At 44.5% G+C, this 26,047-nt stretch overlaps 1 protein-coding gene across 4 annotated transcripts in view; it reads left to right on the top strand.

Moving 5' to 3' along the window:
• Positions 1–26,047, top strand: part of EXOC2 (exocyst complex component 2) — a 1,213,422-nt gene that overhangs the window by 515,539 nt on the left and 671,836 nt on the right. For all 4 annotated transcript variants that reach the window (XM_069217791.1, XM_069217808.1, XM_069217816.1 and 1 more), the window contains one exon: positions 19,325–19,450. In XM_069217791.1, coding sequence (XP_069073892.1) covers positions 19,325–19,450 — 126 coding nt within the window. The remainder of the gene's footprint in view (positions 1–19,324; positions 19,451–26,047) is intronic.

The raw sequence follows: 26,047 nt of genomic DNA, 5'->3' as shown, positions 1-26,047 counted from the left end.
GAATGAGTCTGGCTGCTGAGTACTGCATGGTTTGTAGCCGCCTTTTGAGTCACTTGGTGATCTCAGCAAAGAAGGTACTTCTGTAGTCCAATTGGGTGGTGACCAAGATGTGTCATGTTTTTTTCTGGTATTCCTTAAGAGCCATTTGAAGATTTCCCCCAGCATCTTTAGGATGAGAAAGCAGAATGCAGTGATTTCATGATTTGTGCGCTCATGTCCAGTTTGCAGTCAGTGATGATTCTGAGGTTCTTGGAGTAGGTGCTGGGTGTGAATCCGAGGCCAGCAGACCACCAGTTGTAGGCCCATGGTGTGGTGAGGTGTTCTTGCCAAAGATCACTACTTCTGTCTTGTTAGGGTTGAGCTTGAAAGAGTTGGTTTTCATGCAGTTGGCAGCTTCGGTCATGTAGACGGTGACATTTTTTCTTGTGTTGGGGGGTGCCTTGTCCGAGGAGGAAAGATTGAATTGCATGTTGTCTGCATAGAAGTAAATATTGATGTCCTGTGCGAGGATGACTTTGACCAGCGGGATCATGTATGCGTTTAAGAGGGTGGGACTTAGCAATGAACATTGCAGCCGTCGGTAGATGAACTTCAAAGCTTGTTTTCTATACTTTAAGGCGCAGATCCAATGGGGAGTAGATCTTTGAATGCTAACCTCGTGCCGGTGCCTGATCAGTAGGAGGTTTGAGACAGTGGCAAATTCTGCATAGAGGTCCAGGCGAATGAGGGCTGCTTTGAATTGCTGTGCACAAAAGAGCGCTTTACATCTGTGCTCTGAAATGCCTTTTATCGTTGAGCCAAGGCCGCTGTACTCTAGAAACTGGAAAACGTTTGGCTCGTTATGCTAAGGGGCGCTTTACCTTTTGGAAGTAATGACTTCCTCCAAACTTGAATTCAGCAAGGCCTTACCGCTACAAGTATGACCGACTCGTTTTTGAATGCACCATGGAAACAAGGATTCTTTGGTTAGATGACACTTTGCCATTCAGGAACTCTGTTCTTCTCCAGAGAAACTCCCACGAGGTCTGGCTACATCGAAGTCTTCAAAATAGTGAGCAACATGCTTGGGTGTGGCTGGGCTTTATAGGCCTGCCACACTTCAAGATGGCTGCTGCCTCTAAAAACATGGGAATTGTAGTCCCTTCAAAGAATAGCACTGATAAGTGCATCTTGTCCACCAATGTCCTGAACCTGCAGCTCTATGACCTTTGCCACAGGGCAGACGATGCTGATGGTCACCTTTGGAACAAGAGGGGATGACAAGTGGTGCGCATAAAGCGCCGCAGAGTCGCGCAGCGGAGTTTCGGGCGAGACGTGGACCGCGCATGGCTTTATTCCAGACACTCAGATTTTCTACTGCACGTCGTGTGGAGTCTCCCTGAGCTCTGCTCAGTTTTCCTTGCTTCAAGCTAAGATTTACAGCTGACAATGTCTGATACTTCAAGAAAAGGACTCTTCAGATCTTGCAAGTCCTGTGGAAGAAAACAACTTCTTGTGGATGACTCACATAAAGAATTCTTTACTGTCGCTACCCCAACTATCAGGTAAAGGATTGTAAGATATGTAGAACATTCTCTTCTAAGATTTTGAAGGACAGAGAAGGGAGGCTACTTTTGTGGCTATAGAAGTCAAAAATCAGAAGGCTACCACTTCTGAGGAGGACAGTGACACCTCTGAGAAGTCAAGAAAAAAAGGCAATATCCTTTGACCAGGGCACATCTGAGGAGAGTAGAAATGCCTTAAAATCACACCATGAAGATTTTCTGGAAAAGGAGAAAAAAAAAAAACACATCTCCACAGTGAAGGCCCTTCTCAGCTCAACACTCTATCCCTAAAGTGTGGAGATTCAACAAAACAAACCACCAAAAGACTGCTTCAAAAACACTGTTGGTATCAACATCATCATCGGCTGCAGCCTTGCTGCCAACATTGACGACTGTCATCACTGTCTCGTCCATGGGGCCATAGTCGGTAGGAATGACGACGATGGCAGCTATCAACGCTCCCATATCATTGACGAGAATTCACCTATCATCGACGTTTCCGTCAGCGACTACGCAGTCAGCGACAGCTACGTCGATGACACAACCTTCAGTAGCAACTCCAAAAAAAGAAATGTTGATGACGAAGCAACATCCATCGATGCCAGCAGCTCCAGTTCCAACCATGGCATCAGTGACGGTCTCGTCAATAAGACCATCAACGATGATAGTAAAGGTGGCTACAAGAACATTGACTAATATACCCCCGTAAAGTTTCACCTTTTCTTCCATCCCATCCGTTGGATATGGAGGAGTCCAATGATGATTGACCCTTTGGGCCTTCGCACAGTCCGAATTACTGATTAAATGCCAAGAGGATGTTGACGTTGAGGCGGAAGACGAACAGTATTATCAGCAATATTATGCTTTTCTGGCAAGAAGGCATTACCAGCACCTTTATCAGTGGCAGGAGGAACTACAGACGCTGGTCCAGGATTTGCAAGCTATGTTACGGGATTAAAGGAGGAGGTTTCCTGAACAATTGAACAGCAGATGCTTCCACTTCAAACAGCTGTTCCAACTAAACCTCAAAATATCCCGCCACCTGTAACTCCCAGTATGACACCAGGGACAGGCATAGCGGCACTACCAAGAGAAGACTTCTCTTTGTGGAAGGATGAGAGAGAGGAAATAGAGATACAAGAAAATTCTTCTTCGCAGAATGAGTGGGATGACTACCTAATTCCCACACCATCACCTCCATTGCCACATCCATCAGATTCTCCCCCAGAGGACATCGGGGACAGGGAGTGTTCATAACTTGATGGACAGAGCAGTGACAAGGTTTCAACTCCCAGCTTCTATCGAGCAGGCTGATTGTTTCCTTTACTATTCTGAGGAACAAAGAAGGAAATCAGTCAGGCCCCTCCCATCATCTTATCCCTGACAAAAAGAAAGCAGAAGCAACAAAAACCCTTCAAGAAGAACACACCTCCTCTGAGGTGATAAATTGCACTCTGGATGTCGCATCAGCAGGCTTTTGCCAATTGGTTGGAGCAGCAATGCTCAGATGTCAAGGGTGGATGAAATTGATGTCATTCAGATTAGAGGTCCAGTCTAAGGTTTTGGATATGAGCTATGATGGCTAAACGCCTTTTGGGAAGGACATAGATGATGCGCTGCTAGCGATAAATAAGGACACCGACCCTGCTAGATCCCTCAGCACCCTTCAGTGTAAGGAACCTTCCTTTCAGGGAGCTTGTAGAAGGGTTTTTCCCACGTATAGAGGGTCATACCAACATCTTCAGCAGTTTCAGCCCTTTCAAGCACAGTACAGGCCAGCTTACCTATAGCATTACCATCAGCCTCCTGCAGCAGTCCGTACCAAACAAGGCCCTTACCGAAAGCAACCCTCCCAGAGTAGAGAGACAGGTTGTAAACCGTGACCTGCACCGGGTGCCGGCTACAGGCACCCTATCCCTTCCTGTGGGTATGAAGATCTCCAACTGTCTACCCCATTGGAGAGAGATGACATTGGACAAATGGGTATTGGACCTGGTCACTTATGGCCATACCCTAGAATTTGTAAATAGATCGTCAAACAACCCCCAAGGGGAACGCACTCCCCTCGTCTTCACCTGCTGAGAAAGGAAGCCCTCACCGTGCTTGAAAAGGGAGCAGTCGAGAGAGTTCTGCTTTCACAAAAGGGCATAGGCTTCTACTCCCAATTCTTCCTGATACGAAAGAAAACAGGGGAATGTAGGCTCTTATTATACTTATGAAAACTGAACAAATTCTTACGCAAGCAATTATGTTGGATAGTAACTCTCTCCGATATTCTGCACCTCATCAACAGCGGGCAACTTCATGTCAACTCTCAATTTGCAGGATACATATTTTCACATCCGCATATGTCCCAAACACAGGAAATATCTATGATTCACCGTAGCTGGTACCCAGTACCAATTCAAAGTCCTCCCATTTGAAATCGAATAGGCACCACACACATTCACCGAGTTCCTGGCACCAGTAGCATCTGCTCTCACAACCCCAGGTCACCAAGTGTTTCCCTACTTGGACAATTGGCTGCTCAAATCCCCAGGAAAGCTTTATGAATCCAGAGCCAAAAAAACCTCTCTCAACCTATTTCACAAGCTGAGTCTTGCTGTCAGTTTCCAAAAATCAGTAGCTATTCCAAGACAAACTATTATGTTCCTACGATCTGTTCTGGATACAACCAACAACAATGTGAATTTATCTCAAGACAGACAACACAAGCTAAGAGTTCTGGCTGTAAAGCTGTCAAAAAGAAGGTCTAAGTCAAATCGTCTGTAAAAGACCTTACTGGGCATGATGTCTTCTGCAATCAGTCTCGTACCTCTTGTGTGACTGAAGATGAGGCCATTGCAAGAAGAATTGCATATGTAGTGGATCCAGATGGAAGGATTGTTAGACAACATCATAACTATCACTTCAAACAGGAAGGACACCCTACTATGGTGGTCTCTGACTTCATTTATCATGGGGCCTCACATTTCTACCTCAGATTCCAGAGTTTGTCGTAACCACAGATTCATCTCTGCAGGGCTAGGGTGGCCACCTGCAAGACTTGCAAATTCAGGGTAAGTGGTAGACTCAACAGAAAGCCTTGGAAATCAGAAGACTGGAGTTGAAAGCCATCTTTCTCACTCTGCAGGCTTTTCTTTCGAGGATAGCAGACGCCTCAGTGCCGGTTCGTATAGACAATAGGACCAGCATGCATTACATAAACAAGGAGGTACATGATCACTAATGCTTTCCCAAGTGGCCCAGGATGTGTGGAATTGGCTCACTATTCACAGAATATAATTGAGAACCAAGCATGTGTCCGGAGTCAGCAACACTGCAGAGGACACACTCAGCAGGGTAAAGGACAGTTGCCACGAGTGAGAACTAGATCAAGCACAGGAAAACCACATATATTCACCCTGGGGCACACCAGCATTGTATCTCTTTGAAACAGACAACAATATCAAATGCCATTTCTACGCCAGCCGGTATCCACTCCTAGGTCGTGGGAGGAATGCTTTCCCCCCCCTTCCCTCTCATACAGAAGGTTCTCAGGGAAGTTAGAAGAGAGCGCTGTTGCCTGATTGGTCCTAAGTGGCCCACACAGCACTGGTTGACAGAACTCCTCCTCTTGTCAGAATGCTATCCCATTTACCTCCCAGCACTGCCAGCATTGTTAACCATGAACAAGGTCCAGGTCCTGCATCCAGAACCAGCCTCTTTACACTTGTGTGCATTGCTCCTGATTTCAGTGAATTTAAGGACCTAGACATTCCTCAGGATTGTAGGGATATCCTGTCTTAAAGCAATAGCTGAGTCCACCACCAAGACATAGAGGTTAAAATGGAACAATCTAACCTACATCCCTTGAGCGCATCACCTGAGTAGATTCTGCCATATCTCTATCACTCTCTAGATCAGGTTTAGTGCATATGTCTGTCAAGGTTCACCTCGCAGCAGTCTCGATATAGACGTTCATCTCACTCTTTCCCTTTGTTCCATGAGAATAATTAAACAGTTCATGATTGCATTAGTCAGAGCTTTGCCTCTGGTCAGAACTCCTCCTCTGGAATGGCATCTCAATGAAGCCATCCATTCAAGCCCATTCACAAGGCAGGTCTAGAGTTCCTAACTGTCAAACACTCACCTCTGCTAGGAGAGTCAGTGAAATACAGGCTTTCACAACTCGGGAACCATTAATACATTTCACTGACGATGATGTACTCCTCAAGACAAACCCAAGATTCATACCCAAGGCTCCTTCTCAATTTCATCCTAATGAGCTCATCACACTGAACACTGTTTTCCCAAATCCAGCTACTCCAGATGAACAGTCTCTCCATACCCATGTCAAACGGTGCCTCAAATTGTATTTGCATCGTACTTTGCAAATTCGTAAAACTGGCCAACTCTTAGTATCATATGGTCAAAATCAACAAGGTGCTTCAGTCACAAAAGCCACTGTTGCAAGATGGATTTCCACCGCCATCCAATTCTGCCATTCAAAGGCTGGTAATCTACTGACAGCCAAAGCCACAACACACTCAGCAAGGGCAATGTCCACTTTGACTGTTCTATTTGCAGGAGTGCCATTGGAGAAGATTTGCCATGCTGCAACGTGGAAGAGCACCCACACATTCACACAGCACTACTGCCTAGAATCAGTGCACCCTGATGATGCAGCTGTAGTACAAGCAGTGTTATGTCATTTGTTCAAATAAGGTGAGCCTCTGTTAATGAGGTTTTGATATTGCTATTTAAATATAGTTCCATGTCATGTTTTAACCTGAATACCTCTTTTTCCATGTCTGGAACTTTAAACTTAGGTGATATAGATACATTGTATTGATTTGTTACCCACCATCCTTAAGGGTATTTATATTGCCGCAAAAGCATACTTATAATAACTGTTTGCTATTCTGATTCAAGCATGTTAATCTATGAAAGATCCAATACTGGAGAAGAAAATGAGTTACTTGCCTGCAACTTCATTTCTCCAGTATTGGTATGTTTTATAGATTCACATGCAATCCACCCACCTCCCCTGAGAGGCTGCCTCTATGGCTCTTGAGAAGTTATTACACTTCTGCTCCAAAATCTGAGGAATGCAGCCTCTCTTGGAAGTATTCTAGAGGGTGCTGTCACCTGACTGGTCATAGAGGGTCTTTGGTCCTTTTTTAAAAAGGACATAGATAAGTTGTTAAAGTGACTGTTCTTTGCTGTTGGAGCCTATGGTAATGATACATACTGCTATGTTATGCTACTGTGGGATTCCCACTTCAACAACAGGGAATGCTTCAAGCATGTGGATCTATAAAAGATACCATTACTGGTGACTGAAGTTACAGGTAATTGGCTCGTTTTCTTCTTTTCTTTATGTGCTAGAACTTGCGCTGATCCGGAGAAGAGCTAACCCTCAGTCAGTTATTGACTGCACTTTTTCGACATTTTGTCAACAATTTGTGAGGTTTTTCCTCTTTGTGTCGAGGATGTCCTCACGCCAGACAGGTTTGAAGTCTTGCGGAGCCGGTCACCGGCTGATGTCAGTGATGTATCTACACCTCGTCTGTCTGTGATTTTGAAGAGCGACCGTGACCAGAAGTTGTGCTCCAATAACCCGGGCCATGCATCTGAAGGCTTTTGAGGGTACCTGGTCCAAACCCAGCCCTGTGAATAGGACGATAGCTGCCTCCATCGCCTTGCACTTGGGACCTAACCTTTCCCATGCCACCCACTACAGTTGAGAGCTTGGTTTCCAAGCCTCAACTTCCCACAATGATTTTCCCATCGCTCTCCTGGATAGGGAATCCAAGAGGTTGTATTCATTTGGGAAGAAGTTTACTTCCACCAGCCTGAAATTGCAGTCCGTGAACACCAAATGCATTTTGGACGCGGTTGCACAAGTGTTGCCACAGGTTCTGGAGCTGGCTCAGACCATACTTTCTCAGTCTGTTGCTGATGGGAGAGATTCAGCAAAATTCACAATTCTTTGTTGTGGAAACCGCTCTGTCTAGCAAATCGGTTGAATCAAATCTGCAGTGGCACTGAGGCGCGATGCCTGGGTGACGACGCCTGGCTTTTAGGGGTATGTCCAAGCTTCCCTTATGGACATGCCTTTCGATGGCACCTGTCTCTTCTGAGACAAGGCAGATTCAGCACTCAAGAGCTTCAAGGACTTTTGGGCTACGGTCAGGTCCTTTGGCCTCGAAGCGGCCCCTCGCACCCCTCAATATGCTTTTCGCTCCTTTCGTTGCTACTGGAGGGGCTTCCAGCCATGCCAATTCCCAGCCTGCCACCCTGCCATGCATTCATCCACCCTCTGTGGACAAGGGCGTGGTACCTATAGACCCCGTGGGACAGGTGGCCAGCAGTCTGGTCAGTTTGCTGCCCTTTTCAACTGCAGCAGCCTCCAAACACTTCTAGTCTGCCCCTTTACCACCATGGTCACCAAGTTGGCCACAAGCATTTTCAATTCACCATGCTCCCTTTTGGCCTTACCTGCACCCCTCGGGTGTTCCTCAAGGTGATGGCATTTGCAGCTCATCTGCAGAGATCAGGGGTTCCAGTCTTCTGTCTCCATGACTGGCTGTTGAAGGCAGGCTCGCCACAGTCTGTCGTCTCTCGCCTCCAGACTATGGTGAACCTCCTGCATTTGTGGAGGTTCACTATAAAAGTGCTGAAGTCACACTTGACTCCCTTTCATCAAAGCAGTTCTGGACACAGTGCAGTTTTGGGCTTATCCTCCCGAGTGGCGAGTCCAGAATATCTAGGCTATGATACCGATGTTTCAGCCTCTATCCTGGATTTTAGTGAGATTGACTCTGAGGCTGTTTGAACTCATGGCCTCCTGTATCCTGCTGGTGACACATGCCAGATGGCATTTGTGGGATCTTCAGAGGGACCTGAAGTTTCAGTGGGCGCAGCATCAAGGGAATCTCTCTGACTTGGTCCAGATCTCGGAGGGAACTGCAAAAGATCGGCAGTGGTGCCTAACAAACCACAATCAGGTCAGAGGCAGACCTCTCACCCTTCCGCAGCCAAATCTGACAGTAGTGACAGATGCGTCACTTCTGGGATGGAGCAGCCATCTAAGAGAGGTGGAGATCAGATGACTCTGGTCACAGCAGAATCCAGACTCAATATCAGTCTGCTGGAGTTCTGAGTGATCCAACTTGCATTGAAAGCCTTTTTCCCCTCCATCAAGGGAAGGCTGGTGCAGGTGTTCATGGACAACACCACCACCTTGTGGTACTGAAACAAACAGTGCAGGGTGGGGCCCAGGACCCTTTGTTTAGAGGGTCTGTATATCTGGACATGGCTGGAACAGCAGGACCTATCCCTGGTAGTTTACCATTTGGCAGGCTTTCTGAATGCCAGAGCAGATGAACTCAGCCAAAGATGCCTAGCAGATCACAAATGGTTTCTCCACCCAGAGGTGACGCAAGGTCTCTTTCAGCATTGAAGAGGGCCTTAGTTAGATCTGTTCGCTTCTGCTGAGAACGTGCACTTTTAGCAGTTTTGTGCTGTGGAGTTTTCAAGGCAACTGTCTCTCGGAAACTCTTTTTATCTTGAGTCGGAACTCAGGCCTCCTGTACTCCTTTCCACCCATACCACTACTACCCAGAGTTCTCAAGAAGATCAGGAACGTCCAGGCCCAAGTCATCCTTGTGGCTCCGGACGGGGCATGGAGAGTCTGGTATCCTGAGTTACTGAGCATGGCCATTGATCCTCCTATCAGGCAGTCTGTAATGTCATTTTGGCAGCCAGTAGTCCCTTCACAAAGACGGTATATGCCTGTCATTGTAAGAAATTTGTGGCATGGTGTGCTGAAAAATCTGTTGATCCCCTTTCTGAGGTTTGACTTTTCATTCCTTCCCTTGCCCGGCAGGGCTCTGCTTTGGGCATAGTTAAGGGCTTTTTATCTGCAATTTCTTCCTTCTTGTGGTTGCCTGATCAACCCTCTTCGCTCAAGTCCTGTATTGTACATACGTTCCTCAAAGGTCTTACTCATCTCATCCCTCCTTCTCCATTCATTATGCCCAAGTGGGACCGTAATTTGGTCCAAACCTTTTTGATGTGTCCTCCTTTTGAGTCTATCCACAATTACCCTCTCATACTTCTTACACTGAAAACAGCCTTCCTTGCATGTTATATATGTTATGTTAATTGGTTTTGTAAAGTGGTCGAATACCCGGCTTTGATTGAGCTTAGTTGGCAATGTGGGAACATGGGGGGCATTAACAAGTGTTGAACAGCCAGGTTTTTCAGAGCCTTTCTGAATGGTAGGAGGTTAGATGACTCTTTGATGTACAGAGGCATAGCATTCCAGGCTTTAGCTGCCCCAGTACAATTCTTCTGCCTCCCCAGGTCACCCTTTTGAACCTGGGGACAGCTGCAAATTTGGCTGATGCCGAGTGTAGTGGTCTTGCTTGGGTGTACCATTTGATGCAGGAGTTTAGAAAATCGGGCCAGAGTCATGTAAAGCCTTACAAGCAATGCACAATGCCTTAAATGTGATGCTCTGCCTCATGGGGAGCCAGTGAGTTTTTTTTTTTTCAGTGGATTTGGACACTGGGTTGTGTTTTGGGATCCTCAATAAAAGTCTGGCTGTTGCTGACATCTGCCTGTTGAGTAAGTGAGCTGCAGGCCTTGTCACCCAAGCTGCTTTAGCTCTCTATGTGCTCCCTTGTGTGGTGCTTCACACAAGGGCCTCCTTTTCTTCCAAAAGTGGTCACACCTTTTCAACTAGGCCAGTTAGTCACACTGCCTACTTTTTACGCACCCCCATATCCTTCTAAGGATGAGGATTGGGTCCACCGTCTGGACCCAATAAGAGCATTGGTATTTTACTTTGACCGTATCCATGATTCCAGTTAAATGACCAACTCCTAGTGGGTTATGTGGATAAGAAGAAAGGTTGGGCAAAGCAGAAGCAAAACAACTCCCATTGAGTCGTACTCTGCAAGAAGATCTGCTATCCACTGGCCAAAAAACAACCTCCTGAAGGTTTGCTAGCTTTTTCCACCAGAGCTAAAGCTGCGACGACTGCTTAGCACTCAGAGTTCTGGTCCTGGAGAGCTGCCAGGCCGCAATGTGGGCATCTCCGCATTCGTTTACCAAACACTATTGCTTGGATAGTCGGGTCTGTTGGGACTGGCACTTTGCGTGTTTGGTCCTGCAGGACTTTTTTGTTTGAGATTGGTTTGCAGACCCTCCTCCAAGGATGGTATTGCTTGGGTATCTATTCAAAGGCAAGGAATCTGCAGCAAGGAGTCTCTATCGGATGGACAAGTTACTTACATTCGGTAACACCTTTTCTGGTATAGACTATAGCTGCAGAACCTTACCAATCAACGCATTCTCTTCACACTGCAAACTGGTTTCTAGGGGCTGGGACTTCCCTTACAGGGCCCTAGTTTTGATACACCAGAAATAGGTGTTCTTCATGGCTCTGCACTTCTGGTGTGGAAAGCCATGAAAAGAAACCAACATCAGCGTGCCTGGGTGGCGCCTATATAGGAACCGCAATGTCATTTCCGGGATGGACTAAGGCGGATGCAGAGCCGATTGACCTCAAATACTCGCACACAGGGGTACTTATCACGAAAATCTTCCATATCCATTCTGACGGCTGGGGAGAATTCAAAGTTAAGGAATCTGCAAGATAGTGGGGAAAATGTATAAGATAGAAAGAGGCCACAACATATCTCCCTCCTTATGAAAACAATGAAATATTCAACAGACCGAAAAACGGTAAAACACCCCCATCAACCGCCCTCCAAAATTATGAGTACCACCCCATCGAAATAAACAGAACAGATTAACAAACACTCTCTGCAATAAACAGAAAAGGTTAACAAACACTCTACATAACTTCAATACTCCACTGGGATGTAAGATGGTAAAACACAGTTAAAACATTCCAGAAATGTACACTACAAGTGTACAAATAACTCAAAACTTCCCTGCTCACCCAACAGAGAACACTACTGGTTTCCCCTCCACATCTTGCACACTGTAACAGCACGAGCCTGTTGCCTTCCACAACTCAACACTCAACAGGATTTGTTTCTTCCACCTTTACTGCACTGGGGTGTAAACACATACCCCCATCACCATACACCTAAACAGAACTAGGGTCTCACATAACCGCCACTGCATTGGGGTGTAAACACACATCACTGGGGTGTTCCCCCTCCTTAACATTGGGCTTAACACACTGCCCCCACATCCTTAACCCCATAGAAAGGATTGATACATATCACTGGGATGTACTCCCCTTAACATTGGGTTTAACACACTGCTCCCACACCTTTAACCCCATAGGTAGGATTGATAGATATCAGTAAAGGCATAACATTTCTCAATTCAATACAGCATTCAAAATTAATTTCAGCAGTGGTAAGCATTGTCAGCATAAACATAACATTGCTCAATTCAACCCAATACATCTTTAAAATCCAGTATAACAGCATTGAAAAATACACTCAAGCAATGTATGGGATTGAGTAAAATACTCCACGCCTGTGAGCAACTTCTCACGTAATATATTGCCACTGTAAATTTTGTTCCATTAAAAGGCACGCATAGTTCCATATCCTCGTACGTAAAATTGGTCCTCCACTGCACACAAGCTCTTCCCATGTGCCAGGTCAGCGCTCTAGTCTTCCCCCTCAGAAAGCTTCCTGGAAACAGATCAGACACCCAATGACCTCTCTTGCAGAATATGGGGCAGGGAAACTCAGCAACCCAGTCAACAGGAAGACTGTAACTGTTACAATGTGTGCCATTAAGCACAGCGCTTCAAGTGGATGCTGCACAGGTTCACGGATCACTCTTCGGATAGTGTTTAAATGCTGACAAAAGTTGTTCCTCCAACTGACTTTGCACTAGGTTGCCAAATGTTCAGTGCTGTACATTTTTAACTCTATACACATGTAGTTTAGCAGACCATTTCCTCAATATACCCAGTCCATACAAGCAGTTATAACAGGTCTGGCTCTGTGCACAGCTGAGCAGACCACCTTCTCAGTCTGCAGGCCACTTCACTTCTGGTTTGCTTTGCACCTAGTAGATTAAACAGCTTGCCTTGAAGCTTAACAAGTCACACACCCTCTAACTTCTTTTGAGTACAGGCTGCCTGGTAGAAAAGACACTGGTTTGGCTTCAAGGGCGTTCCCTTCACTTCAATCTTCAGTTTCTTTTGCCTCATATTTTTATCTTAGATTTTCAATCTCTCTTCTCTTGGCTTTCTTCTGTAATCTCGTTCCTACTTAGATTTTCTGCAGGTTCAGTTTCTTTCTTCTTTCACACGCTGATTCTTCCTTAAATCGATGCCAGTCTTGTAATCAATCAATGATGATTACTCGTAGGTTATAAGATGTAAGTTTATTAGCTCAGTTATAGGTTGCAGATAAAGTCCCATCAGGAGCAGCATCCTGCCACTGAGCCCTTCTCACTCCAACTGTCCACTCATCCGAGCACACACACACTGTCAGCATTCCAACCATACGATGACCTCACTCACTGGCTGAGCAGCAGGGAACATTAAGGTAGTGGGGAGAAGTTGTAAGATAGAAAGAGGCCACAACAGAATCCTTCACTGCTAAAGTATCACAAATGATCACTTGAGACTTTTAATTCCATCAATTAGACTGTGAAATATCTGACTTTCCTCTCAGCCACTAAAGGAATGCTTCAGTCCATTAGACAGTGTTTCTGGCCAGTGGTTCCATGGATTTTGTTTTTTAAAGTTATTCTTTTCAAAATACCACCAACAAGGCAATAGATGAATCACCATATTAAACCAGCTTATTCATTTTCCACCCTGCTGCATGTTATTTTAGATGTTAATATTCAACAGTTTCGTTTATTTAGTAATGAATTGTATTATGTTACTTGTTTTAATTGTTTTTTTCTTAATTCTACAATAATTTAATTGATTTGATTTGACACACTCCCTCGCATCAATAAATCGTTCCAATCTCAAAATGTAACATCACCACATCACGGGCATCTAATTTCATGCAAAAAAACCTTTGAGTATTGTGTAGACTTAATTTGTTACTGTAAAATTAAACTGCAAGATTTGATTTATACTTCTTCGACTCTGGGCACCACACTGGGATGACTTTGCATGCTGGATGGAGATTTCTAGCACAACAACACAACTCTGCTAACTTGTGTCATGACTGTAATTTATCGCAGCACAAGATACATCATAAATTAAGTGGATTTTGATTTCTCCATTTTGCCATTGTGCAGAGTAAAATCAATGTTGGTCCATAACAATTAATCAGTGTGGGGAAACGTTGGAGCCAAATAACACCACTGACACTAAGAATGGTAGTGGTGGTGATTAGACAGAAGTGGTATGTGGACAACACTATGGGATATACAGGGTAGAAATCAGACCAGCATTGAGATCCGAGATTAGGCACAACATGGAAAGATTTAAGGTGCCAGATATGCAAAGTAGAAGCCAGAAATTTGGTATTTGGTGAAAGAAATTGAACTCAAGTGGTTGGAAAGAATTTTTCGATTTAAAAAAAAATAAAAAAAATAAAAAATAAAAATCATAAAGTATTTTATTTTTGACCAATAAATAGTCTGTATTTCTACTTTTATAAAGACCTTGCTCGAACACTTGCAAGAAATCAATGTTTTTTTGACTGATGTCTACCGTTTATATGTATTAATATTGAGAACTGTTAAGAGGTTTATGGGTGAGAGATGTTTAAAGGGGAACAGTGTTATTGGCCCACCTTGTTTTGCATTAAATCTAACTTGTTGTTAGTTGTGCAGTGATTAGTTAAAGGAGGAGTATGGATGTATCAAAGTATTTTGTATTCATTTAATGTGATATTTATTAGCAAAGATCTGATTGTGGGAATGAGCAGTGGAAGGACTTGTCAGCGATTAGGTGTTCAAGTGAAGAGCATTTGAATGGTGATTACACCGCTAAACACGTCCTTCTATAATTGCTTGATCATCTGGAAGTATTTCTTTCAAACCAATGTTTATCATTTTTTGTAACTATTTTTTCTTCTAAGAGTTTTGTTGTCTGTAATATTAAACATACATTTTCCATTTTATTGTTTCACCACTTAACTTACTGTATTATAATCTTTCTGCTATATTAATCAACACTGGTAAAGTTTCAAATATGCGTGGTGTTCTAGGAGGTGCTATGTTGGAGAAACCGTGGTAGGCAATGAATACCACCTTAAAGATTTCTGGATCTTTACAAATATAGGAAATAAAAAAGTGCCTTGGACAATTTCAATATCTAAAAGAAGATGCAAGGTTTACTTAGATATGATTGTTTCCATTATATTCCATTCTGTCCTATTTTCCATTGTATGTTATGAAGTTCTTAAATAATGACTTTGTTCTTCAGGGCCTGTGCAAATGCTGCATTGTAGACTTTCAACACAGTTTAAACTGTGCACCACAAATAACTGCTCCAAACTAGCTCTGAGGAATTGATAGTGGTATGGTTACTAGAATCACACATGCAGCAACCTGCATAGAAATAGGTAGCAGCAGTGTTTAAAATATTAAAACACACTTTTTCATATAATTGGATATCCGTTAACTTATTTGGGCAAAGGCCTGTAAATCCTTGTACAACACTGATGTCACACACATAAAACATTGACAATAGTGGAAATGAGTGCACCTAATTTGTCATCTAGTGATGGCTCTTGCGAGCCATGATTGTCTCAAGGCTCTCCTCCAAATGGGGAGAGCAAACTTCTGTAGAGGGCATAACAGAACTCACCTTTCTTCTTCAAGATAGAAGACCTTTGGAGTTATTGGGGTGTGGCCCGCCCTTTTGCAGGTCTTGGTCCTCTGCAACTCGGGGGTGACCTTGCAGGAGGATGTGATAGGAATAGCCAGCTTGTGGCCACAAAAAATGTGTTGGCAAGGTGGGGCTTAGCCTGTTTTGTTGACCACCTTGCTGCAGGGACATTGCTACCTCCCTACCCATAGTCAAGAGAGGAACCACTGCTGCAGGTATGATTGCTCTTTTGTTCCTCTCAATTAGTCCCTGTAAGAAGTGGTTTTGAAATTGGAGTAGGTGTTTAGTTATGTATTGTCGGTTTGGCTCTTTGATGTATGCTTACTTGTTCACCGGATTTTGTCTTAACTGTCTTTTTGGTTGCAGGAGCTGTCATGGTATATGATGCCTTTTGTTCTATTTTGTTGGGGTGAGGTCATGGTGGTAGGACACACGTTGGGTTCCCTTTGTATCCCACAGGAAGTCTAGACACAGGACACCAGTGTCATGGGGACCTCAAAGGAGGATACTTCCCTTGTTCACTAAAGAATCTGCAATTGTTGCTGGGCTTGGGGCAGTTTCTTTCTGCAGCCCTTTTCCCACCTTCACACATACATATTGATGTTTCAGTACACTGGCCCTTTAGAGGATGAGGTCTTCGCCAGGGGACCAAGGCATGGCCCAGATAAAGTCAGGCAGAACCCTCCACTCTGGTTCAGGTAAGGGAGTTACATACCCAAGATAACCCCTGCTTACCCCCTTGGTAGCTTGGCAAGAGTGGTCCGGCTTATCCCAGAGGCAATGTGTAAATCGTGTGCTCAACACACACAATCCATTGACAAACACATCACATAAGAGACTCCATGCAGTATTATATAAAACAAAACTGTTTTGTACATAATTCATAGACCAAACGTGACATGAATCATAAATTACCTTGCCCACTGGGCAATTGTCATACATCACGATGAGTGCAATAAAAGAAGGATTTTTATGTTGCACATTTCATCAAAAACACCCTCCTTGGTGCATACAAGTCAGATTCTGAAATATGCTTGTTATCCTTGCAAAGCAAAAACAACATATACCATAACAATAGGTCATGAAATGCAGCAGTTATGTTAGGAAGAGAAGACACATGATTCACCAAAGCATCACCATACATAAATCATCACTATGGTCGTCACAAATAGTCCTTAATACCTGCATTACAAAAACACATAAATACAGTGAAATGCACCTCTATTATATATTATGCTGTAATATAAGCATCAGCAAATACAGGAACACATGCACACCTACCTCAGTGAATATAGTAAAAAGGCAGAGTCAGCAAGATCAGGACCTCCGTCAAGAATTCCTTCCCATCCTGCCAGCTGATTTGTGAAGGTATGCGCAAAGCGGGGGGGACGCACACACAACCCATGCTGGCGGGAAGACCTCGCTAGGTCCCCTGCATGGGAAATCAAAGGCTTGGGTGGGCACTGCAGGCTCTCCCATGTGGGGAGTTACAGTAGTTCAACTGAGCCTCCCAGCTATGGGGCTTTGCCGGGCACGAAGCCCAGCCCGAATTTCCATCGGCAAGGCCAGAGAGTGGTTTGTTGAAAGCACGCACTGGTGGCCAGTAAAAGGGAGCGCACGTCTGCATGTGCTAGGCTGTGTGACTTCTCCTTCCAGGGGAGCATGCTCCACACGCACCTCCCCACAAGGGGCTCTCCCCATGCGCTGTTTCTGGGCATGATAAATCACTCAACATATGCTAAAGACCCAGAGGAAAAGCACATGCTGGCAAGTTCTGCGTTTAGCAAAACAGAGAGGGGGCGCACCACCCAGCCCCTGGAGAACAACTGGGAAGCTCGAAAGCAGGGAGCAAGCAGCAGGCTGGCACATCAGGGTCCTAAAACAAAGGGGCAGTCCTTCTTGTAGTCCAGCAGGCCACAGGTCAGCAAAACAAACAAGTCAGCCCAATTGTGGTTCCTCTTGGCAGTATAAATGTTCCTTCTGGCAGTGTGCAGTCTGTAGAGCCAGCAGCGTCATGTTAACAAGTCCACACAGTGTCTACAGTCATGTGGTCACAGCCTGTGTACTTCTACTCAAAATGTCTTTGATCTATGGGGAACTTCAAAGGAGCCTTAGAAGTGCACATCACCCCCTTTCAACCCCAGCCATGGCTCCGGGCATCCGTAGGGGGCAAATGAGCCCTTTGTGTGAGGGCATGACACAGCCTTTACAAATGTAGGTGCTCGTAGCCTCCCTCTCTCCCAGCCCAGGGAGACCATTCAGTATGCAGATGTAGCCCGGTTACAACCCAACCCCGCCTGCATGATGGCTTTCTGGAGAGTATGCATAAGGCCCACTAGTTGCATTTAATTTACAGGCCCTGGGCATTGGGGATACCACTGTACAAGGGAGTTACAGATAAATTAACTGTGCCTATGAGGTGTGAGCCAATCATACCAAGTTTAAAGGAGAGAGTACATGCACTTTAGCACTGATCAGCAGTGGTAAAGTGTGACTAGTTCTAAAGATAACTAAAGGAGAGACAGACAAACGAGGAAGGCAGAAAGATTGGGGATAACTCTGCAAAAAGGGTCGGGCCCAACAGGGATCTATGCTCAAAGTTGTAAATAGGTCTAATATGAGATGTGTATAGTGCAAATAAACGTTTAAAAGTTATTAAGTTAAGCTTAAAATTAAATATGGCATGAGTTTTGATATCGCTGCCCAAAACAAAGCTTTGGTCTCAGGCTGTTTTCTTGAACTTAGGTTGCTGCTTTGGTATGTTCAGGTTTTTGTTGGCTGAAGGCATCATCGTGTTCCCTTCTGTGTCCTGTTAGTCCTTTATTTAGCTTCTCTGGTGCACTCTGACAAAAAACTTGGGTTGTAGTTTAAAGTGGGTAGACTACAGGCACTCTCAAATCTGAAAGTATAGATGAAATTATGAAACGTACCTGTGAATAGTTGCAAAGTAAGAAGATGCATGAGCCTTATAACATACATGTCTTTCCTTTACAAAGTGAAAAAGAAAATGATTAAGGCGAAGATTAATGATGTTCCAATTGAAAGGTATAATTGTATTGTTTTTAAAAAAAAGTTTTAAGAGAACGTGTATCCTTTTTGTTGTGATGCCTATATTATTATAATTGACCATATTTTAACAACAAACTGTTTTGACTGTTATAAGATTTTGTTAAACCTTGAGCCTACGTCCCAGCTGCATTAGTTATATTTATGTGTTCATAATACACCATTAACTTCCAATTTGTGTTTGATTGGGTTTTGCATTACAGCAGTGTTCAGCATTGCGAATGATTTTGCCAGTTTTTTGTATTTTTCATATGATCTGTTTTTACTCTTCCGCTTTTATCTTACTGACTCCAATTTACTAGCAATATTAACATTTTGAACAGTTGCCGCTATCCACTCTTAAATTGATGCACAAAAATACAGATCTTGAGTGTAGTGTTTTCTGATAGAGCTATTGAAACTTACCGCATTTAGAGTGGGTAAACACAAATAAATATATAAACTTACTCAATTATGTGCAAAACAGTTTGGTGCATAAAGAAGCTCTGCTTACCAAAGTGGGTATTATGACTATTATCGAGACACTGGGATTATGCCAAATTTTGCATCAGGGTTGACAAAATGATGGCGGGAAAAAATGCAAATGAAGCAGCATAATATGGCACAATCTGTAACATTATTATTTCGTTATTAGCACCTATTATTGTTATGTCTGAGCAAAATTGCACCTCATTACTACAAAAAAAATGAACACCTGAGGACAGCAGTCATTAACTAAAAACTCATAGGTTAATCTTTGCACTGAATCTGACACTGGCAGCCGAATGTCATAATTCCAACGACCTTGGCTATAATTGTTATCCAGCTGCATTTTATGTGACATCCTCATTCCTGTGGAAGGAGCCAAATGGTGGCGTAAGCAGTGATGGTATTTTATCCAGAGATCTTAGACCTGTAATGTTGCGTATTTGTTGTATATTTTTAGGAAATCTAGTGCAGCACAGTCCAATGCTTGACCTGGACAATGAAGGGCGCCCTTCTCCGATAGGCCGACTCAGTCAGACAACTTCTCTGAAACGAGGTGGCAGCTTCCAGTCAGCTCGAGATGATGGTAAGTTTTACCAAGGAACAACCGTGCTACATACGTAAGTATACAAACGCTTAACTCACTATAACAACCAAACCACTTTTTTATATGATTCCAGGGCCTGTTGTATATGTTTCCTATCTTAGTCTATTCTCAGAACTGTTCTAAATGATCTCGGTATGATCCTGGATATGGATGGCAAGGCTGCTATGTTCCCTTTAAATGTCTCAGCAGCTTTCAGAGTCTTTCTCTCAATACACTTAATTTGTTTATTTGAGTCACGTGAGAAGACCTTGCTTTGGCCTGATTTGAGTTGTTTCTCCAGGGAAGAGGGCATTTGATGGTGTTGCCTCTCTTTAACTGCTCCTTTAAAGATATTACATGTGGAATTCTTCTTTGTGCCTCTCAGCCACACTCTTTTCAGTGTATACACCATTCCTATTTCCTTGCTTATTCAATCCTTTCATTTACTTTTTGCTTTTAACACTGATACCCAGCTTCTTATCAGGCTGGATATCAACATCTTATCCTCTCAAACCTTGTTTCTGGACTGTCTTTGTGCAGTGGATCACAGGATAAGCCTCAACATTCTGAAATTCGACACAGACCACCAAAAGGCTTTTTTTATCACAGTCCCCGCAGCCCCCTTCTCATTCAAACTTTTAGCGTATTTTAATTGTCAAATATGATCAAAATGCCAATAGAGATGACCTTGACAGGGGGCGCGGGAGGGGTGAGGGCTAGGTGAATGTTGAATAGGTGGTACCTCTAACGGGAGGATTTCAGGGAAATGTGCCAACAACACAGTGAGCAATGTTTTGCAGACAGTATGGGCTCGGTGACCTCACAGGAAGTGGTTTGGGAGGGCCAAAGTTATCTGAAAGCCATAGAAGGAGGAGTAGGAAGAAGATCCTGGACATGGGTGTGGGGCGCATCTTGGACCTAGAGGACCGCCTTGCCTCCCCAAATCAGAAAGACCTCCTTAGGGGCCTAGCACACACAGAGACTCTGCTGCAAAAGGAACTAAGACAAGAAGCATGGGAAGCCTGGAACGCTACACACAGCAGAATCTACCAATGAGGCAATAAAGCCAGTAAAATCTTGCACTACTGTGCACACCTAGGATGGGGCTGGCTGCCATAGTATACTGAGCTGAGGGATGGCTCGAGGATGATGGGCCATGGGCTGATGGCTCAGGCTTTCACCAACTATTATCAGGACCTTTACCGGGCAGATCAAACGAGCCCACGCTCAGATCTCACCCAGTTCATGCAGGACCTACCAGTCCCTGGTCTCTCAGGAGAAGACAGACTCCCTAGAGGTGGACATTACAGTTGAAGAATTAAGGGCGGCACTGGCCCAGCTGAACCCCAGGAAAGTGCCCCAACCGAATGGATTTCTATCAGAGTATTTGCGTTTTGTATGGCAACAGGCAGGTCAGCCAACGCTGGAAATGTTCCGAGAGGTGCTGGAAAAGGGTAGATTACCGCCGGATATTCGGGTGTCAGACACGGTATTACTACCTGAATTGGGAACTTTTGGCCAATACTGTGAGGATTTCCGACCTATCTCGCTATTGAACACAGAGGTAAAGGTGTGGGCAAAGGCTTTGGCCAATCACTTGGGAAGGATCATTGATCGCCTGGTACACCCAAATCAATCGGGTTTATGCCGATGCAGGTTACAAGGCACAATTTGCAGCATGTGCTTAATGCTATTGCCCCAAGTGAATCAGTGGGGGAGCACAGGGCCTTGCTATCCATCGATTTTCAGAAAGCCTTCGATTCAGTTGACTGGGCATATATGTTCACCTTTCTTAAGTGGATTGGTTGCGGACCCCGGTTCCTCAGTTTTGTGAGACTTCATTATACTGATCTCTGAGCCAGGCTGCACATGGGGGGGCGGGTCTCAGAATGGTATCCAGTAGAGAGGGGCACACGTCAGGGTTGCCCCCTATCTCCTTGCTGTTGGGAGTCGTGATTAAGCCACTGGCTGCCTGGGTGAGAGTGGACCCATTATATAGGGGTTATCAATGGGAGGATGTAGTAAGTGACAGACTATCGTTATATGCAGACGATGTACTTCTGTACTTGGGAGAACCTGAGATATCCGGGCCGAGGGCATTGCAAATCCTAGAGATATTTGACGAGTACTCTAGGCGCCTCGGAAGTCTGTATTCCATCCTATAACCCTGTACCCAACTAAAATGACATTGGCATCTGGCCTATTGATTCAACCCGCAGAGTTCAAATACTTGGGTGTTTGTCACTGGGCGCGCACATAGTTCCTTTGAGAGGAACTTGGCACTGCAGCTAGAGAGATTGTCTAAAGACATCCGGTTTTGGAAGGTTTTCCCATTGTCCATATTGGGGCGCTCAACCATATTCAAAATGGTGGCACTACCTCGCTTTTTATACCATTTGCTGAACCATCCATTTCCCATCGCTAAATCCTTTTTCCAGAAAGTGAACTCCCAATTGCGTATGTTGCTCTGGGGGAGCAGGACTCATTGCATCTCCTTGGACAAATGTCAGCTAGTGTTTGAGGGAGGCATAGCCACGCTGGATTTTCACCTCTATTATTGGACGGCACACCTCCTTATCATTGATGATTAGTAGGTTAGAGGGTGCACAGACCCGACTTATGCCCTGAGGGTACCAAAGCTCTTGTCTCTGGAGTCTAAGCTCCTATTGACAAACATGACAGAATACAAACGATCACAAACATATAAAATGCTTCTAAGGAATATGCCAGATCCCATGGAGATGGTACGTAGGGCCTAGGAGATGGACCTAGGAAACTTTGACGATGATGACTGGTGGGAGGCATTGGAGGCACCAAAGAGGCAGCCATAGCCTCACAATCCAGGCACATTCAATTAAAACTACTCCATTGTTCCCATTACCCTAGACGTGACTCCATCGCATGGGCTTTCTGACCAACAGTGCTTGGCTGCGTTGTGGGGATGTACCAGGAGAATTAACACATACGTTCTGGCTTTGCTCTGCTCTTGCCTGTTTGTGGGAGGAATTCTTGGGACAGCTAGAGGAGGTATTGGGCTGGAAAATTCAGAGGCATTCTAAGCTGATCATCCTACACATCACCAATGGGCTCGGAGGGACACAATATCAAAAGACGCTCCTGTGGTTTATTCTAGTGCTCGCTAAGAGGGATATTGCAAAGGCATGGGAGGAAGTACACACCCCCTCGTTCGAGGGTTGGGCCAGAGGTATGGATTTCTGCATGAGATTGGTAAGAACCATATACGTAGCAAGGGGGTACACCAAAAAGTATTACAAAATATGTAGTGGTTGGGTGGAGGCACGAGGGATTAATCTGGAACCGGTCCCATATAAACTATGGATATTTAACAATCAAGATGAGGCTCAAATGGGCATCAAAAGAACAGAAAGGCACTACTTGCCAAATAGGTGGGAGGGGGGAAGATTTTAGACCTGCATGTGTTGCCTATGACATTGCCTGCTCCTGAGATATGCTATGTATTGACGCTGATTGACAGTGCTGCTTTGTCTATTGTTTGCTTTGATGGTGAAGGGCCTCAGTGCCCTGATGTAACTGAAGGAGAAAAGTTAATAAAAGGTTTCTATAAAAAAAATATGTTCAAAATTAGTACATGGCAAATCAAATGCGTCCAGGTGCCTCGCAAATGCTTGACTGGGATCTGTGTCTTATGGGCACTCTAATCTGATTTAGGTTTTACCTGGTTGATGCAAAAGCATTCGGAATGAGTGGCCTCCTGCAGCATGAAACTTCTTTTGTGGAAGTGGCATTTTTAGTGGCTGTAATTGCAGGCCAAGTGCCTATGCCAGCTGCAAGCCCTTTGCACCTTAGAACTTTTCAGAGTGATCCTTAAGAACAGCGTGGCCCTTGGACTCCCTCTCTTACTTCTTTTCAAAAGTGTTGAAGAATTATACTGCAATGAAGGGTTTGTTTGTGTTTACCTAAACGTTTTCCAAATTCTGCCTACATTTTTTCACATTCCCTGGCCCCTTGCTGAGGAGGTTTTACACAGTTGGGACATGAAGTGTGCTTTGCCCTTCCAACTGGGATAAACTAGTAACCTGCGTAAAACAAACCCACTTTTTCTTACCTTAAGGAGGCGATGACGACGAACGAGCAGCATTTGAATGCTATAATTCCTGGTGGATAACGTCATCCCTCACCCTCTGCTACAGCTTGCAAACTCCGAAAGGGCTGATATCCTAGATGGTGTTTTCTAGGCATCCATTTGTCAGAAAAATGTCAATAAACGGCTTCATACATTCTGTCAACAGCGTTCTTTTGTGAATTTTTGCAGAGTGATATTAAGTGTGGCTAGGAACGTTTGTTAAGTCTTTGGCTAGACTTAAGCTACTGCATACGGTCTTTCCTCTTTGATTCCTTCTCCCATTGTTGTTGAGTCTACCCACATGTTGAGAATGTTATAAGGCCTGGAAGCAAAATTAGGATAAGGTTACCTGTACGCTGACTCTTTTCTCTTAAGCCTTCATTACAAGGTGGGCAGAAATGCTGTATTGGAATTTCTGCTCAGTGAATGATAATGGCAGGAATTGTGGCTGTTTTTTCTGATATTTTCCCTGAGTATGGAAATCTGAGTTACTGCACCTGATTCCCCTGGTAGTTTTCCATTGTTCTACCACGGTCAATTAGGACATTTCACAAACTTTTAGAAAAAGACAAATCGAAGAAAAGGCAGAAGAGAAACTAGAGAAACAAACAAGGCTCTCCCACTCCTGGGAGAAGTTAGTCATCATTTGAGGAACTTGATTCAGGCTTTGAATTCCAAAACATATCTTATGCCAACTCCGCTACTGACGAGTCCAGGGCTCTCTGGACTAATGTCCGCCCCGCAACATATCACCGCCTCAAAGAGCCCTTGGCCCACAGGTCCGTCTGGGCTTCAAGTCGAGCTCTTGCCAGTGTGCCCTACCCCTCTGCCGACTTGTCCTGGATGATGTCACACTGCTCCCTCTTCATTGTCAAGCCAATTATACCCTCCATTGCCGCTGGCTCTACTAGTTCTTCCTCCCTCAGTGTTGACCCCTGATCCCCCGGCACCAGATCAGAATCAGATTTCGGTTTTGAATCTGAAGCTGACTCCATCAAGGCCTCACCCTATATCACATTACGCCATCAGCAAAGCCCAACCTCTTATTAAGACACAACTCCAGCCCCTGCCTCCCCAGGAATACTTTTGGAGGGTAGAGGCTCTTTTTAGCTAAAGCCAGGATGATCTACATGGCCTTTAGTACATTCTAAATGATGATGACTCGGATGAAGAGGCAGATTACTTTTATCCTTCTCATCACGCAGACATTGGCTTATACTTTGACCTACAAAATGCTAGTGGCATGGATACCCTTCCAGAAATGGATGTGAATTTCCCCATAGGGCCCGCAATACAATAGAGTGCTTCATTTGAAATGATGGTACTTGGGACTGCAGGCGTTTTTGAAAAGTAGTTCCCTATGGAAAAAACAGATGTTGGTAACCTTGGACAAAGGTTTAAAATGGTGATTTTTATAATTTGAGAGTTTGAAACATCACAGACGTAAGAGACTTCGTAGTGTGCTCACATCTTGTGGTGGTGGTTAGTAATTTGAGAAGGTGACCAAGCGCTCTCTTCTTACTGTCTCCATTGGTATACACACATCATAGTTGGATTTTGCACGAGGGTGAGTGAAGGTTCAGAACCTAAAATATTTAAAGAGATTTCACAAAAATGAAATGCACTGTTCATAATTGAAAGGGCAAAAAACTGAACCAGAGTCTCACAGCTCGTGAGCTGTAAAACTGGGTCAAGGCACCAACCGCTTTACAGTCCATTCGCACACCTTTCATACATGACACACACAAGACCATTCAAGCCGCCAGCATTGGACCCAGCACTTTACAACACTCACATCAACAGACAGCACCATTCAAGGGCCCATCACTTTCATACGCCCACATGCCCGACACAGCAGTCACACCAGCTGATGGAGTTTGTGGGCTAGCGTTTGGCTAGCAGTGTTTATAGTGACCAGCAGCAAGTCGCTATTTACATACCCCGCAACTCAGCACCGACTCACACACACACCGCCAGCCAAGCGCCAGTCCACGCACACCGCCAGCCAAGCGCCAGTCCACGCACACCACCTGCCAAACACCAGTCCATATACACCGCCTTCACAGGTTTTTTAACATAAAAGAAAACACAAACCAGTTGTTAGCAAATACAAAACTACAAACACAACAGCTCTAACTAAATACATCATACTAATGCCAAATGTGAACCTGAACAAAAAGTATAAAACGATGCAGACCGGCAGTTCACTTTTACGCTCATGGTTTCTCCCAAAAACTCTTTTGTTTGTGGTACAATCTAAAACATGTGGGCACACACAGCCCAGGCTTAGGACACTCAGGCCAGTGCATACAACTCTCCTTCCGCATGCCTCTTTGCATACAGACTCTACATCGCTGACAGGGATTGTTTTTGTTTTTTGTGCATGCAAGTAATGTACTCGGAAAAGTGGCATTCTTTCAATCTAGTCACATCCTCCACATCTCTAACTCTAGAAACACTTGCAGGTTCCACTACAACAAGGCTGCCAATCA

This window comes from Pleurodeles waltl, chromosome 2_1 (assembly GCF_031143425.1).
Source record: "Pleurodeles waltl isolate 20211129_DDA chromosome 2_1, aPleWal1.hap1.20221129, whole genome shotgun sequence".
Taxonomy (NCBI): Eukaryota; Metazoa; Chordata; class Amphibia; order Caudata; family Salamandridae; genus Pleurodeles; species Pleurodeles waltl.
This window is presented reverse-complemented; position numbering and strand designations above follow the sequence as displayed.